Source organism: Hippoglossus hippoglossus, chromosome 15 (genome assembly GCF_009819705.1).
Source record: "Hippoglossus hippoglossus isolate fHipHip1 chromosome 15, fHipHip1.pri, whole genome shotgun sequence".
In the NCBI taxonomy this organism is placed as follows: domain Eukaryota; kingdom Metazoa; phylum Chordata; class Actinopteri; order Pleuronectiformes; family Pleuronectidae; genus Hippoglossus; species Hippoglossus hippoglossus.
In genome coordinates this window covers 11,870,005-11,887,469 of record NC_047165.1, presented here as the reverse complement: position 1 = coordinate 11,887,469, position 17,465 = coordinate 11,870,005, and the positions used below count along the sequence as shown (strand labels likewise).

The 17,465-nt window shown below is 41.7% G+C and overlaps 1 protein-coding gene across 1 annotated transcript in view; it reads right to left on the bottom strand.

Moving 5' to 3' along the window:
* hpse2 (heparanase 2) overlaps window positions 1–17,465 on the bottom strand; it is a 54,460-nt gene that overhangs the window by 20,625 nt on the left and 16,370 nt on the right. Inside the window, exons 4-5 of the mRNA XM_034608431.1 lie at window positions 2,876–3,049; window positions 479–650 (exon numbers count right to left, since the gene is read on the bottom strand). Coding sequence (XP_034464322.1) covers window positions 479–650; window positions 2,876–3,049 — 346 coding nt within the window. The remainder of the gene's footprint in view (window positions 1–478; window positions 651–2,875; window positions 3,050–17,465) is intronic.

The window sequence follows — 17,465 nt, the reverse complement described above, 5'->3', positions numbered from 1 at the left end:
TGATTTAAAGATAAAAAGTCCATCTAATGTGTTCAGACACATGTTCACGTGTTTGCTTCAGAGAATCTTAATAAAAGCTTGCAGTTAATATGCAGAATCTAAAACTAACAGTTTTTTTAATTGGAAGTTTGACATTAATAGGTCACTCGCTGCAGCTGAGAGCGAGATGTTATAGTGCAACCGGAGCTGGTGGAGCTTCTGGGTGAAACCAGCAGGTGGAACATTGTGCCGCCACGTCATCAGTCAGATGACACTTTATTTAGGTTGACATGATCTAACCGGAGTGGAGAACCTGAAACCTGCAGAGTGGAAATCCATAAACACTGAACACTACGGACAATGTGTGTGTATGTGCGGGTGCATTAAACAGATTAAAGCCCAGTAAAAGTCCCAAACTGCAGCAGCATACTTTCCACTACCCCAGCAGGATAGCCTAACAAGGAGTGGAATCCTGTCAATGTTTTACTTGCCGACTCACCCGTCCAGCAGCGCAATGGCGTTCTTCCGGGGTCGTCCCGCGTTGGGGCCGTAGAGGTGAGCGCGGTGGTAGTAGCGTACCGACTGCAGCAGGGTTCGCAGCTTGGTGTAGTCCTGAGCCAGCTGGGTGCTGTTGACTGCACGGCCCACCATGCTGCGGTACGCATTAGGCTCTGGGAAGAGGAGACAGCGTAGTGTGAGTCAGTGAGATAAGGTTTACACAAGCAACATCGGGGAGGTGGCAGAGAATATTGTTGTTGTTATAGTCTGATCTCGCTCTCCTAGAGATTATCCAAGTAGAAAACGGGAGGATCGGGCTACTTGAAGGAGAACGTACAGATGATTCAGTGCCGGGGGAACGGTCCAAGCACACAGGGTGGCCTTGGAGAATCAGTAACACAAAGATAGTGAGGAAGCGAGTTTCCCTGAAGGAGGAAAACTAAACATCAGATCATCTGATTCTCTAGAATAGCTTCAGACGAACCCTTAAAACCTTCAATCTCTTTTAGACTCGTGTTTATGCAGCTTTTATGTAGTTGTGTAATTTACTAGCATCAGACATTTTTATTACTTTCAGGGCTTTTGCATTTTTTTGTATCACATCTTTTCATTGTATTTTTGTGTGGATATGTATCTAGTATAAATACTGCACATCGTCCTTGTTCAGGTTCCGACCAGAACATCACTTACATTGCAAGTGTTTAAGTTTCTTTTTGTAATTAATAAAATACTGTTAATATACATGTAATATATACAGTATATATATATATATATATATATATATATATATATATATAGAGAGAGAGAGAGAGAGAGAGAGAGAGAGAGAGAGAGAGAGAGAGAGAGAGAGAGAGTTAGCAGAAACTACAGAGCGTCTCACTCTGACATTTGCGTCCAGTGCATCTCTGAAAGCAGCTATACAGACAGACAGTATGTATATATAGTGTATGCATGTAGCCTATTTTCTAACTTTGAATTTTTTATTGATGTAAAGCACTTTGAGCTGCACTTGCTATATAAACTGTGCTTAACTAATAAAGTTACTATCATTATTATTATTAATAATATTATTATTTCAAATAAATAGAGTTCTCTACTGAAGAACATTGTGTTTATATCTGTACCAGTTTGTGTCTGAGCTGTAAAATAAAAGTTGTCTGTATCTGTGCTGTAAACCCTGAATATCACTGACAGATTTAAAGGATAACCTTTTCAATCAGCCCCAAATTTACTGTATGTCTGTACCATCTGGATGATTTATTTGATATTGTTTCTTTCGGCACGGTTCAAGACCTTTCTCAAATTTTCACATGGTGCAATCAATGGATTATTCATGGTACTTTCAGGCTTCGGCTGAAATACAAGTTTCTTTTGTGGGCTTTATTACAGAAGAAATGAAAAGAAAATATGAAGTGATGCGCAACAGGCAAAACATGGGGCTCTGTGCACTGCAGCTCCCAAGAAACACAGATGGTTGGGATGACATGAGGACTAGCAGTTCCTTTCATCCCTGAATGAACCCTTGCCTTCACCCTCAATCTGCTCGACACACTGTGACTGGTTGTTCTCTAAATAATGTTCCTCTGACCAGTTAATGTTGTTTGAACAAAATATGTGACTGATTTGTCATCGCATCATTTTGAAGGAGACCAAACTTGCATCCTGTGTCCTCTAAATTATGGAATAGTGCTATAATTGGCAGGAATGACAAAGCTAAAGACAGTTTCAAATAGTTTTAGTTGGTTAAGAGTTGAGATTTCGTTAGTAGATTTAGTCAAAAGCAGCTCATCTGAGATTGTTGCCTTTCTGCTTCTAGCTTGATAATTATAGTTTTCTTTTACTGGAGTTTCAAAAGATACATATTATACTCATTAATTCATAATTTCAATTTGGGTTATTACTTGAAAAGGTTTTTATGCTCTAATGTTCATAAAACTCATCACTTTCCTCAGACTGTCCATTGCTGCTGCTGCTTCTCTTTACAGCCTCTGTTTGAAACACTTTGAGCTCCTGTCTCTTTAAGGCCCCTCCCACTGAACCCCAGTCCGCTCTGATTTGCCAGAGGGTTTGTTGTTGACCAATCTTTTGTTGTGATTGGTCAACATCTTCCAGCATGTTCTTTACCTGTCTTTGTTAGGGGGCGTGCCAGACTAGCTACCAGCTACTTTTCCTTCCTTTTGCATTTATTTAAATTCTCATTTATATTTATGTAAAATGTTCTTCATAATGCAATTAACTAAGGTTTAAGAAAAAAGTATTACTTTTAGTTTAGTTAAGTAGGAAAGTCCAACCATCCTATGCAGAGGCACCTCAAAACTGTACATCAATATCAGCAGCATGCATATGTATTATATTTATATTTTTTAGTAGGTAACATGTGGAGTGATGCTGCACTGACCGTTGCCCAGCTCCCAGGAGATATTGTATTTCTTTCCAGCGCCGTACTTGAGGAGGCTCAGTGTAGACGAGGTGTTCCAGGAGTTGTCTGGGTTCCTGTGCAGCGCGTTCAGCCCCAGGATCAGGTGCAGTCCAGCACAGTCGGCAAAGTTGTACAGTTTGTCTAAAGACCTGGCTGGGAGAAACCCACAAAGCAGTTGTAACTTTGATTCTTCCACGCACCTGGGGTCATGTGAGCGTATGAATGTGTGAACACGAAGGAGTGAATGAGAAACACACAGACCTACTGATTCTCATGTTCATGTTCTGAAGGAAACTCTTCTATTACTCTGCAATCATATCTGCAACTCGGTTTTTGGTTCTGTCTATCCACTATCATAGAGTAAAGATGGACGACAAAACAGCTCACCAAAAGTGAAGCCAAAACATCTCGATTGCCACCTGGTGGCTGGTTGCAGTATAGGTCATAAATACTGCCTCCTCCATGTTAGTGGATGGGACATGGACCAAAGTAAAAAGTCATGTTTTCTCTCAAAGATGGTTTCTGTCATCTTAGGTAGTTTTTATCACAGTGATGTTTGTTCATGTGTTTGGTTTTAATTAGTTATTTGATGCAATAGAAACAGGATGAATCGACATGATTGACAGCTGAGACTGAGTCGTGATTGGTCTGGCGTGTGAACCAGTGGGACTGCGATACCACGCCCCCGCACCACAATCATTACTGCACGGACTCTGGTTCCAAATAACATTAAAACGCAACATGGCAGCACCTGTATCTTTGAAAGTTTGACTTTGTTGTGTACAATAGGAGGAAGTGGAGATGTTTCATCCTTCTTATTATGTTTATGACCTTTACCATAACCACATGTATTTACAGCTTTCTCAGTTCTCTTATAATTTCTTAAATCAAATAACACATATGGTAAACTGCTGTTGTCACAAAATAACAGCTGCATTTTTAAAACTTAAGAGAAGGATAAAACTGCAACAGGATCAATGTGGTCATTAAGTACATATGCAACACGTCTAGATAAAAAATAAACATTGACTATATTGTTTTCATATGGAACTCTGCAAGTTTTAAATGCTGAGAAATGGTAAAAATTGTTTTTAGAAAAAACTAAATGAAAAAATCATTGGAAAAACCTTGAGTTTGTCCATTTACACAAACGAGCTCTTTCCCATGTGACTCTTAAAAAAAGGGGAGTCTTCTTCTAAATTCTCCAGCCTCAGTGACCCGTAACATTAAATCAATGCAAGAATGTCACATCTCTCTGCTGCAGTGTGACTGGAAATTGAGCGTCTACTGTGTTTTGGATAAACTGCTACAGGTACTGAAGTTTTCCATCATGGATTCCTGTGGCGATGCACTCTTTAAAATCAGCGAGCATTGGATGTTTGTTTTGTTGCTGTTGTGCAGCTGACTCCATCAAAGTACATTCTTCTCACTGTGCCGTAGAGGACAACTACAGATGTTGGCATATGGCGAGAGTGGCCAAAAGTGTTTGTTTATGTCTTAATGTGTGACTGGAGGCGGCTCCTGGACACCTCGGGCTCTCGTTTTGAAATTGAATCTGTTTGGAGTCATCCCATTAACATAAATATTACCCTGAACTCTGACCCTTACTTCCGAGGTTAAACAGGAAACAGATGAAGAGCGAGTGGCAGTCTGGACCCTGCTCGAATTTGCCCTCAGCTGTAGGTTTGGCACCAGCTGAGCTCGCCAACTGCATCCAGTGTGGAGACCACAGCGGAGCGGAACGGAGCAGGGTGCGTTTGAGGTTACTCTTCTGGACACGTGTCAAACTGTTAAAAAAGTGCAAGCTTTCCTAATATTTCATCGATTCATGTGAGAGATAAAAATCGCTGGCCTTAAGTTGGAATCAAAACACATTTGCTTATCATTTATAAGTCACGCTTGAGCTCTAGTGTGTTCTTTTATTCAGCGTTTACTGTAAGCCTTTACTTCCAATAACGCAGTGGTTATGTATAATCCACAGAGCAAATAGAGAGAACAAAAAGATTGCCTGTTGCACCTGGAATTAATTCAGTTTCCAGCAACAGCAGATAAAGTCTGGAAAGAAAGAAAACGCAAGCGGCAACAATGGTTTTATTGCACAGAGCGAGTAACCTGTCTGTTCTCCATCTCATTAATAACCAGCAATAACGTCATTATCATAACTGCTATCATCATACGTCCTTCCCTCTGTGCTTTAAGTGGTGTCTGTTTGCAGGAGCAGAGTGGAGGGCAACAGGAGAGAGAAAGTAGCGCCAGATGTGGCTGTCAGGGTGAGTGATTCCAGGCCTTTCCTCACCTGAGATCTGAGCAGAAGGCGAGCAGCCTCGCTCAGCGCACACATCATCAGGGCACCGTGAGCTGCATCAAGCTGCTACAAGCCATGTTTCCCTGCTGGCAGGTCTCACAGCAGCATGTATGATCAAATACATCACACACAACCACAAAGTGTTTATGTGTCAGTTTGGTTCCTGGGGAATTTTACTATGGTGAATTTTACAGGTGAAGAATTGATGACAATTTCTGTTTCAACTCACAACAGCTACATGTAGGCTACTGCTACTACTTCAAATAACAATAATCCTAATAACAAATATTTAATATATTAAGGGGAAACCAGTCAGATGCGTTTGACATTGGGCTGTCAACGATCGCTCTGACATCATCAGACATAGGAATCATCGTAGACGTTCACATGAACAAGCAACGCTAAGACCGAGAGTAGTGAAGACTCGTCTTAATCTCAATTGGTGCAACCATTCTAAAAACAAATGCCGAGTTTAGACTAGTCTGCTCACAGAATGACACATTGATCCGGACCAGAGGTGATAGAGTTCAGTCCATGGACATCACAATTGTATAGAAATGAAAATTCATGGTAATTATTTTTCAACTTTGCCATTAACGATGTCATATTTTTTCTACAACTCAGGAAAAGTAACTTACTAATTACACACTGATATTCAAAATTAGCCTACCACTAAACTGATTGTTATAGTAATTAGCATAAAAGCAATGTGGAAAAGTCAAGGGGCACCTCACCACTACATGTACCTTCACCTTCACCCCATCCTGCGCCACCCAGCAACGATTTGGCTCAGATCTGTGCCTTTGCTGGCGACTGGATTGGATTGGATTGTGATCTAGTCTTTAGCGGATACGACCAGACAAGCAGCCCTCGAGCACCGAGTATAGCGTTACCACATAGCACAGCCAAGCTCTTGTTTATCGACTGACAAGAGCAAGGACATCTCATCTTTTCCCCCAAAGAGAAAAGGATGCCGGGAGAATCAGCCCTCCTGGTGTCAGGAAATCTGAAGATCAAACATGAAAGAGCTTCTCCACAGATACTCGAAAGCCCTGAAGGTTCAAATCTGTGATCTCGGTTAGACCAAAGTAATGACATTACCAAGACACGGTGAACATGTGTGTCTATGCACAAGCACTCGTGTGGAATGTGTGTTTGTATACGTGAGCTGCTGCAGCTCAATATCACATCTGTGAAAGGCTGATGTGGAGAAATGCAGTAGGATTCAATGAAAAATGGAGATAGATGGTGATTGTAGTGTGGAGCAGCATCACTTGTTGTTATTGGACAATCACTCTCCCAAATGGAAACAATACAGATGATTGACTGTTGCACAAACACAGACATAGACAATCTATCAAGCAACTGTCAAACTGCCTTTTACTTCTGTTAGACGCATCAAGCCAGTAACAAATGGCCGACATCCCAGTGACACTGAGTGATCTCTTGAAGTCAACATCGCCGATCGGGTTTTCTGTTTCTGTGAGAACGACCGTTTCTCATGTTGTAAATATGGTTTAAAGTGGGTCTCAGAATTCTCGATTACACGTAAAACAGTGAAGGCCTGTCTGAAGGGTCAGACTCGGCTGCAAACTTCGCTTTTATCTTACAAACAGTGCAGCCAGAGAGAGCCAGAACGGCCCCAGAGAGCTGTACGCGCACGCATGAGTGTGTATACGTGCCTGTGTGCATGCGTGTGTTGGTGTGCCTTTGTGTGTTTGTATGTAGCGGAAAGAGCGGGGGTCTGGATATTGTCGAGCTGTCTATCTGATAGAAAGGCCAGCGCAGTGGAGCAGAGAGGCCGGCAGCATCAGTCGGCGCTATGCCTCATTTCTGCAGCTCTGCATATTCCCTCAAACACAGAAGTACACACACGACCATGTCCACTGTATGTTGGTTTATATACCACCCACATGAACCAGACACACATCTGAATTTTTCCTATGAAATCACATTTGTGAGTTACTGTCAAACGACAAGACAGGTGCTGCTTTTACATGAGAGTTACCTGCCAGCGCAGCTTTAACATGCGATTGGTTTTACTTCAAAGCTGCAAGAATCACTTAACGTATGACATATATCCTCATTAAGTAAAGAAATATGAAGTGCTGTTTCTAACCATGAGACACAGCTGCCTTAGGGACCTTTGGAAAGTTATGAAAATCACATTGCCTAGCGAAAACGACATATTTCAAAAGTCTTATAGACAAAAAACTAATGCTGTGTTATAAATATGTCTGTAAGAAGGAAAAAAGGCAGGTGGTTTATTCAAAAATAAAACGGCTTTGGATCTAAACCGGTAATCCACTTGTCACAATGAAGCCAGAAAAGCGAGGCAGGCCATTGATGTAGAATTTATGTCTAAAATTCAAAGCAATCTCGTTTTTCTCAGGGATTATTATTTACCTCATCATGAAATGAATCCTCTGTGGCTTCTCCTTGATCTACTCTCTTGGATTCGACCGTATTACTGCACATTTGGAAAAAAGCACAAGACTGTAAATAACTGTTAATACTAAGACTTAAACATAAGGTTCCTTGAGTCAAGATCTTTTATTTATTTAAGAGAAATAAATATATTTAAAATAAAGGGATTACTAAATTAAAAGCAAACACATTTAAATCGATATTAACATATTAAATATGTTATATTTAAATACAAACCCATCTGTATTATGAGAGGAAACAAGTCAAGCCAAGCTTTTCTGGCTTCAATGAGGCCATCAGATCCGTGAATAAAGTTCTTATATAATATATTAATATCATGTGAAAAATGACGATGATACCCGCAGGTTAACTCAATTATAGTGACAGCCAATCATGATATTTAACTAGATGAAATAATGTGATCACATGACCAGAATAGAGAGGAAACACTAGAAATAATTTCCATTTTTCTAAATCAGGTTAAGGATGTATTATAAATAAGCACATGAATCTTATTAAGTTTTTTACTGAGCGATTATTTTCCCTTTTTGTTTGATAATGAACAAACTTTTTTGATTATATGATGCAACATTTTTAAATCATGTCAGACTGCTGCCAAAGAGGAGAGGGAATAAGTCGGATGAGGTCAATCTGACTGAAATGTTAATTTACAATCATGGGAAATAATTATTTTAACAAAATACATCAGAGGGTTTAGTTTTTTATTTCTAATTCTCGTCAGTCTCCTTATGTTGTTCTGAACTTCAGTGAGAGAATAAGAGAGTAAAAGCATCAATGCTGTCAAGATTGAATCATGAATAAAAAATGATGGATTCATTTAGTCTGTTTTAAAACCAGAGCAGACACATGGAAAGTAACAGTCCAATGTTATTTTTCAATTGGTTTTCTAGTTATCTGATTGGTCAGTAGTTCGGGCATATAGAGCAAGTATTTTTGGAGCAAATACCACATCAAAGTTCACCAAAGTTAAACGCTGTGATTTGCTTCGCCCCAAGAAGCAAATGTTTTATTCGCCCCCTCACTCGCACAGACTGGAAGTGAACGGGAGGCGAAGGTTGGCCACTGATATATTCGAGTATGTGTGACCAGGCCCTTAAGCAGTTGATCTTCTGACATTAGCCCTCTCTGGAGCAGGTTAGGTGTGTAAAATCTGGCGACTTAACCCTGTAAGAAGTGAACCATTATTGAAAATGTTACCTCGCTAACCCCCTGATCTGTAGTACAAGCCTCCAGTTTGGCTGGAGGTCACATTAATAATGTGACTGGCATCCATTCAAGCTTCATCCCTTTGTGTAGGGAGAGGAAAGTGAACACAGTCCACAGTTAGCAGAAGGAACAAACATCGTCTTCTCCATACAAATTCAGATGATTTGTGAAAACAAATCTGGTCTTAGACTTCAGGATTTCGGTTCAGAAAAATGCTGATCTACTTATTTCTACATTCTCCATTATTTACGCCTTGGGAAAGACAATAGAGCGCAGGGAAAAAAACGCTTTCTATGTCTCTAGTTACATTCACTAGAGAAAGATATTGACTTACTGCCAGTCTACACAGCTTACTGCCCTAGCAAATGTCAAATACGGACATTTAGTCCCATCAAAGTCGAGAATACGAGCAAACACACTTCTACACACACAAAGAGAATGGAGCAGAGTTATGGCTCCCTTTAAAGCCAAATCAAAACCAAATCCTCAAGAGACATGTGCAGACAAGTGAAAAGGCCATTTAGAGAAATCGATTCTGAGCCTTTTTTCCCTGTTTATGGATCCAATGTGTTTTCCAATATCCAAAGATGCACATGTTGCGCTCGAGTTTCCGGAGGCGCTTAAAGAATTCATCTCAAGTGTCAACACTGCTCATTATCACAATCTCAAAATAGAGCTTGGATTTTTATATATTTTCTTGATGCTTTGTGGATAAAAAATCCTCGATTCTGAGGCAAATAAACAGATGCACGAAGTTGCATCATGTTCCCACATGTAAGAGCAGAGACGCTTGTAATTCCCTCCGTCAGCTGTAACAACTCAAATTACATCAGCTCGAATTATGCAGTGAAACACACACACACACACACACACACACACACACACACACACACACACACACACACACACACACACACACACACACACACACACACCCACACACACACAAACACACACACACACACACACACACACACACACACACACACACACACTAACTCACAGGGGAAAACATGGTGGAAACTGCTACTCTCAGACTGTTCATCTATCAAACTGTTTCGAAAGGCTGGAGAAAATTGATGATGACAGTATTTAAGGTTTTACCAGACGGCCTTTAAAGTAATTTAACATTTTAACTTAACACACACCACGTGAACACAGACACACAAACAGACAAAGACTATGACCAGTCATGAAATGCATTGGGAGTAAACTGCTAAAATATCTTAGAAAACCAAAGTGTGTCGCATTTATCATCAGCTCCTCTGACATGGCTTGAATCCGATTCGTCTGGCAGCTCTGAGCCTTCTGTTTCTCATTGGACCAGTTCCTCCACTAACCAGATCCTGTGGCTGCAGAGAAAGACACTGTGACTGCATCAAGGTCATCTCACGGCTGACGTTTCCAATTCGCCATTTCTCAAAAGAGATGGTCACAAGTTTAGGAGTGGCTATCGGTGCAGTTTGATCGTTCACCGGCGTCGGTCAGAGCCAGACCAGGATACAGTTACGGTCGCTGTATCGAAAGCTATTAAATGCGGTAGTTTGCTATGTTCGCATGGTGTATCTGCAATTTATCCTGATGTTAACTTGACACTGCATGTACGGGTTGAGCGGGGGGGAGAAATGTGGTTCCAATATAGTGCGAGTCTGTGCTGCTCCACTAGCATGCTGCACAGAACCGAACGCCTCCGTGTTTACACACACACACATCTCCACATGGACTCTTCTTTCATACGGGGTGGCTCCGCTCCAGTAGAACCGTTCAGGTCAAACCACTTTTGTATTTTGGAAGAATGCAAGATATGTGGTGGGCACCTGTTTTCAATTCTGTAAGTAGAGGGTGACCAGTGTGTGTGTGTGTGTGTGTGTGTGTGTGTGTGTGTGTGTGTGTGTGTGTGTGTGTGTGTGTGTGTGTGTGTGTGTGTGTGTGTGTGTGTGTGTGTGTGTGTGTGTGTGTGTGTGTGTGTGTGTGTGTGTGCGGAAACAAGAGTGTGAGAGAGAGATTACCTCTAACTGTGAATTTGCTGTGACTCTAGACTTGTGTGTGTGGCCCTCCTCTGTGTACCTGGTGTGAGCTCGACACTGAGCCAGTCGATGGGGCTGGTGAGTAAGATGAGTGGTATGTTAACATACGCTGCTCTCAATGTAAAGTGCGTGTGTGTGTGGGTGTGTGTGTGTGTGTGTGTGTGTGTGTGTGTGTGTGTGTGTGTGTGTGTGTGTGTGTGTGTGTGTGTGTGTGTGTGTGTCGGCAACAGGCTGCAGTAAACCACAAATCAAAGACAGAGAAGTGGACAAAATAACATCAACTGCCTTTCACTGCCTTTGGGCCATGTAACTCAAACCACTTGTTGAGGCAAATGTGTATGGGGTGTGAGTGGTTTGCACATCTGTTTGGCAATGGTCACTGTCTATCACTCCCTTAAATGAACTTTTTACATAATAATAACCTGACTGTGTTTGGCTTGTAAGAATCAAGGTGTGAGGAAGTCGGTTTCTAAGGAGAGAGACGTCTCCTCTCGTCGTCGGCACCGTGCAGCTACCAGCAAACCACAACCAGCGGAGGAGGAATTCAACATCCGTCACCATGAGCCGGGGCTGTTTACACATCATCCACTTATTATAAACTGACTGGCTGTTTAGTCCGTCCTTAATCTAAATGAAGCTTCAGTCTAAGGAAAACAAATTCATTCGGAGATGTTTTAGCGAGACACACATACTAACCACATACAAACGTACACTTTTCACAAAAGTAAACCCCCAAAATGTTGAAAACTGCTGTTAGTATCTTATTATTGAAGGCAGGTTAAAAAGAACGGTCTTTTTAGATTATTTAGAAATACTCCCAGTCGTCTTCGAGCTGCAGAGATAGAATGTAAACAAACTTGTGTAACAGCTTACAAGCCAAGGACGGGCAGTGTTTGTGAGCAGTGGTGTTGAAGAATAAGGACTGAATGATTTACCGTTTGAAGCCGACTTATAGACTTTCCCTTATTTTCTGTCATACGGATAAAGTGTTACAACGTAGTCTATTACTTATACGTCACTGCGTTGCTGCCCCGAGTGGAGAACACTAGTTTAAATATCTCAAGGTCTTGTTCACGAGTGAGGGGACGATGGAGCGCCAGATGGACAGGCAGGTCGGTGTGGCATCATCCTTGTTCCTGACCACTGTGGTGAAGATGGAGCTGAGCCACAAGGCAAAGCTTTACGATTTACCGGTCGATCCACATCCCAACACTCGCCCTTGAGCCCTGGGCAGTGACCAAAAGATTGCAAATACAAACTGACTAGATGAGTTTCCTCCGTCGGGGGGCTGGGCTCAGTTCCCTCATGTCGTAAGGGGACAGTTGAGGTGGTTCGGGCATTAATCAGTACGCCTCCTGATTGGAGGTTTACTGGGCATGCCCAACCGGAAGGAGACCCAGGTGTCAACTCCAGGACTCGCTGGCCGGACTACATAACCCATCTGGCCTGGGAACGCCTCTGGATATAGCGCGGGAAAAGGATGTCTGGAATACCCTAATTGTCCGGCTGCCTCCGCCTTACTCTGAGTCCAGAGCGCAACTCCTTCTGTTCACTCTCACTGCTCTCATCAGTGTCACTTCCAGCTGTGGCAGGCAGCTGTTATCTGCTCCTAAAGGCCACTGTAGAACCTGCTCTGCACCAAACAGCACACAGACTAAATGAATGACTGGGTGAATCTTTCAGCAGGTGAAGCTTAGGTTCTTCCTCAGGGATTCACGTGTCACATGGCCAGAAACACGGCTACATGCTAATGATGCATCTGCTGAATGTGTAACTGGGATAACACACAAGTATCTCAAGTGGATTTCAGTGTTGTGCTTTCAACTAGTTCCATAAAATCCAATTGACGAAGAACCGTAAAACTAAATTCAGGTTTTACATGTGCAGTTTTTAAGCTTTTCACTGGGCTATACGTGACCAAGGAGTTTGTGTTGTCACCCATGTCCATTTGTGTGTTGGTTTGTTTGTTTGTATCTTCTTCAACAAGCCAAGTCTTGTCTTGTCACACGTTGTGTTTTATCACCCACTGCTGTGTCACTGTCCGCCAATTACTAAATGAGGACAAATCGATTTTGCAATATTCACACAATGACATTGTGACAATGTTCACACTAATATTAATAGGTCTCACTTTTGCAAACAGTTTTTCATCTTTAAAGCAAAAGCGCAGAACTATAACTACAGCCCAAGACTTTAAGGGGAAATATGTTGTCCAGCAGACGGGGTCTGAACAGAGGATTTATATCAGTTCTGTGAAGCATCTCTGAAGACATAAAACATCAAATCTGAATTCTGTGTCAGACAGTGACTTTTCGTTTTTTGTTCCTGCAGGTAGAGGCTGTTAGAGGAAGGGGCGTGAGAGCCACACCTGACATTTTTACTACCAGAGATTAGTAACACTGTCACCTCCGAAGAGGCTGGTCGTAAAGCTTCTTATCCAGTCAGCCATCTCGTCACACACCTCTGCTGATGCTGTAATTGAGCGCTGATTGCTCTGTAATTGCAGAGACACAAGACTCCTCTGGGCAGATCCACTGAAACAAGAGGGTGGACTAGCCCCGGGCTTTACTGCCCCTCAACCATCAAAGAGTTTGGACTTAATGTCTGTGGCCCTTCCCACGAAACACCTGCTTATGGGCTGCAAACCCTGCAGATCACTCATCAACAGCAGGAATGTTTTCAACTTCCTAACAAATGCCTCTTTTACCACATTGAAATTCATTATATTAAAAAATATATATATCTAAAAGGACTGGCACAAACTGAGGGCAAACAAAAACATTTCTTTTGGTGTATTTAAGACATTTTCTACATTCCCAGCGTAAGAAGGGTAACTTTGATCCCAGGCCGTGTGATGGATGAGGGTTGTGCAGACCAGATCCCGAGCAGGGCAGCAAAGCAAACACACGGTATCCCAGAACCCCCTTCCACTGTGAGAATAATCACCATAATCACAGCAATCATCTTCCACTCTCAAACTATATCCACACACATTACTTATGGTTCAGTTAAACTGGAGGTTCTGTCTCCAGCTGGGCGAGCAGAGCCAGATTAAACAGGCGCACAGTCACCAGCCTGCGTCTCAACTGCTTTACAGGCAATTATACATTTGTAATATCAGATGCTGGGAAAATGTTTTCCTCAGGATGCTACTATGGCGTGAATTGGCCGCACTGACGACGTAATCTATTTGTTATTTAGTGATTTGAATATAATGACGGATAATTAACCCAATTAAATATAATTTAGTGAACAAGAGAATAATATTTTATAAATTTATGGAATCATTATCAATTTTCTGATTATACCTGTAAATACGAAGGCCAAATGTTTTCCGATGAGTTTAAGCCAAGGACATTGTTTTTATAAACACTGCCTCAACACTGCCTCCACAAGAGCCAGATTTTCTTTTTTGTAATTGTAATTATTTTGATACCATTATTGTTTTTATTGGGCTGCACGTGTGTTAATTTGCTGACTCCCATATTTACATTATTTTGTGAATGTTAATTTAGCATTACCTAATTTTCGTGAATTGTATTATTTAATATTTACGTCAAGGCCTTAAAACAAGCCCACTGGGTTTTCTGCCTCCCACTGCACTGCGTATTATTATATGTCGTTTTTTATGTGTTTCTGTATCTGTACTAAATAAAAAATATAATCCAATGTAATCTACTTTTAGTTTACGATAATCGAAGGCGAAACTTTCAGGCTTTAAACTGAGTGAACTTTAAGTGATACTAATGACGTGGCGCTACAACGATTCCGCTCATATAACACAAAGGGGGAAAAAATCATCACAGCTCCTCCTCAAAATGCTGGCGGGTGTTGGACTGACACTGCGGGGGGCACCTGCCTCAGCCAGTGGGACTGACTCTCTTCCCATAACTCTTAACTTTTAAGTCCCATTTGAGTTTCTGCAAAAAACGGTTATGACAACGCTGGGACTTGTCTCCTCTCTCTGATGGATATTCCTGCCAGATGTTCGTGGAGGAAGGGAATTCGACTTTTTCCAACCATTCACCTGAAATATCTGTCTTTTCATCAGTCTTCTCTCCTAATCGTTTCTGTCGAGCAGCTAAACATACATTACAAAAATCTAAACCCATTTCCACACTTGAGAACATATTTGTTTTCCCCATTTGTTCATTCCAGCCACTCCAGCTAAGAAGTGTTGACAGACGTTTGCACACCAGTGAGATGTTGACTTATCATTTTGTTTCATTCAACTAATCCATTTACATTCTTGGGGTTTGGAAAATGACATTCTGCTTTAGTGCTTTGACGCGCGCTTGCCAAAAGCTTTGAAATCAATCACACGCAGATCTTTTCAGATTTCCAACCCCCCAAAATTAAATTCATCAAAAAATACTCTGACATTTGGTGTTTATTTGTTCTATCGGGCTGCACAATATCGACGTTAACGTATCCACAAAAAACAACCCGAGTAAACCAAGTGACAGAAAATATCGACGTTAAACCTGTGCAAAATTTGATTTGATTTGAGTTTTGTTATTTTTCTGATAAATGTAGATTAAATAAGCATCAACTTCACCTTTGACAAATGTCTAAAAGCAATAAAATCTATTGCACAGATGTTTTACTTGCTTTGCATTTGTATTCACTCAAATTTTCCAATGCCAAAACTTGTAAAAGTAATATAATATCTGCGTAATAACAATAATGGCAACTGACAACTTTTGCTAGTATGTGCCTCTTATTCTGAAAGTCCTGGTGGAACTAGAACCGCACTCGGTACAGTGCATACCTGCACCAAGGCCCAACAGTCCCCTTACATTCAAACAAGCTGCACCAAACTGCACACACAACAGTCCTGTAAATATGCCAGATTTTTCAATCAAGATCAATGAATTTTGATTTTTTGAAAGTGAAAAAAGAATTCCTGGATCTGCCGCCTTAATCGAATCTGCTCTAAAAGCTTCCTTGGCCCAAACCATATCCTTTCACCGTGTTTCAATGAAATCGGTTCAGTAGTTTTTGCGTGATCCTGCTCACAGACAAAGAAAACACAACATCCTTAGTGGAGGTAATTACACCGGAAAGCTACGCAACAGAATAATAGACTCTGTAAAAGAAGAAAATTGTGGTAAATGTGAAGATTAAAAAATATTAACAAATGAGGTGTCATGATTACAGCATCAGCGTTAAGATGCCAGTGTTGATGTGAGTGTGTGGGAGCTCTCCTTGGCTTGGCTCCATTCCCGTGTCTCTTTTCTGCACCCACAGTATAGAGGCCACGCTGTTAGTGCATTAGCGGGGCACGCTGGCTGCATCAGACCCCAGGTTTCCCCCTCTGCCAGGGACAGCACCAGGCCAAGCCGAGCCTGCCAAACATCTGCTCCTGGTTAGAGGTGTTGGCTGCTGCCATTCACAGCAGAGGTTCAAAACCTCAGGGAAAAGGTTTCATTTGGCCTCGTCTTGCCTGGGCCACTGCAAACAGTCCTGTGCGCTCCCTGAGGGAACGCAGGTCTGAGGAAAATACCACAGAAAATTCAATTCCACTTTTCCTTTCCGTGCTTCACTCCTCTGACCAAGGCAAATTTCATTACACACTTATGGACTCATAAAATTCCTCCAATAACACGGCGCAGGGTACCACAGACCAGAGTTCCTCCAGAATCAAGCGGCTTCAGAGTGAAAGAGGTTGGAGGGCAACCAGCCATGATCCTGTCAAGAGTCCCGTCCAGTTCTTTCTCTCCCTATTCCATCCTTTTTCTTTCTCCTCTTCCTTTTTTTTATCTCTGAACAACGCATAAACAGCTACAGTAAAAACATAGATTAACTCTGTTTTAAATATGTGGCACGGCTCAAGTGATGAAAGGCCATAAAGCAGTTTACATATTTTCTCTGTCATCTTGTAACCATACATCAGCCGGCATCTAATAAAACCCCCAAATAAAAACCAGAGGCACCAATTACTGGATACTTAAGCCAATTAACAAAAACAGAGACAAAGAGAAACTTTGGCAAAGGAGGGGGAAAACAATTTGGTCACACATCCAACATTAAGCTTCCTTTATCCCTCTAATGAGCCAATAAACATTTCGGAGGTGACTGATCTTAAGACGTTGCCAAATCGCTATCTGTTGTCGATGTCGGTAAAAGTGGGTTAGCGGAGCCTGGACTGGCTTCCATGTGCGTGACATGGGCTCTAACTTACAGACCAACTATGTGACCTAGAATCAGACTTTCTTGGCTTGTCAGCATGATTATGCAAAACTGCAATGGATTTCCATGAAACCTGGTGGAAGGATGAAAGATGGGCAAAGAGAGAAGTCTTTACTTTTTGGTGTGGATCCATACAAAGAGGCGGATCCAGGATTTTCTGTCTTTAACATTGCACATTTTTTGACATTTTAACCAATTTCTCAGGGAATAACTCGTGGATCTTGAAGAAATAAATCAGCCATATTCAGTGGACTGAAATCTATGGGTGTGTGTGTGCTATTTGGTGCAGCTTGATTGAATTTGAGGCGACTGTTGGGCCTTGGCGGAGGTTTGTGCTCTACTTAGTGCTTCTGCTGTGAGGACAGTTTCCTTTTTCAGAATTTGTATTTCA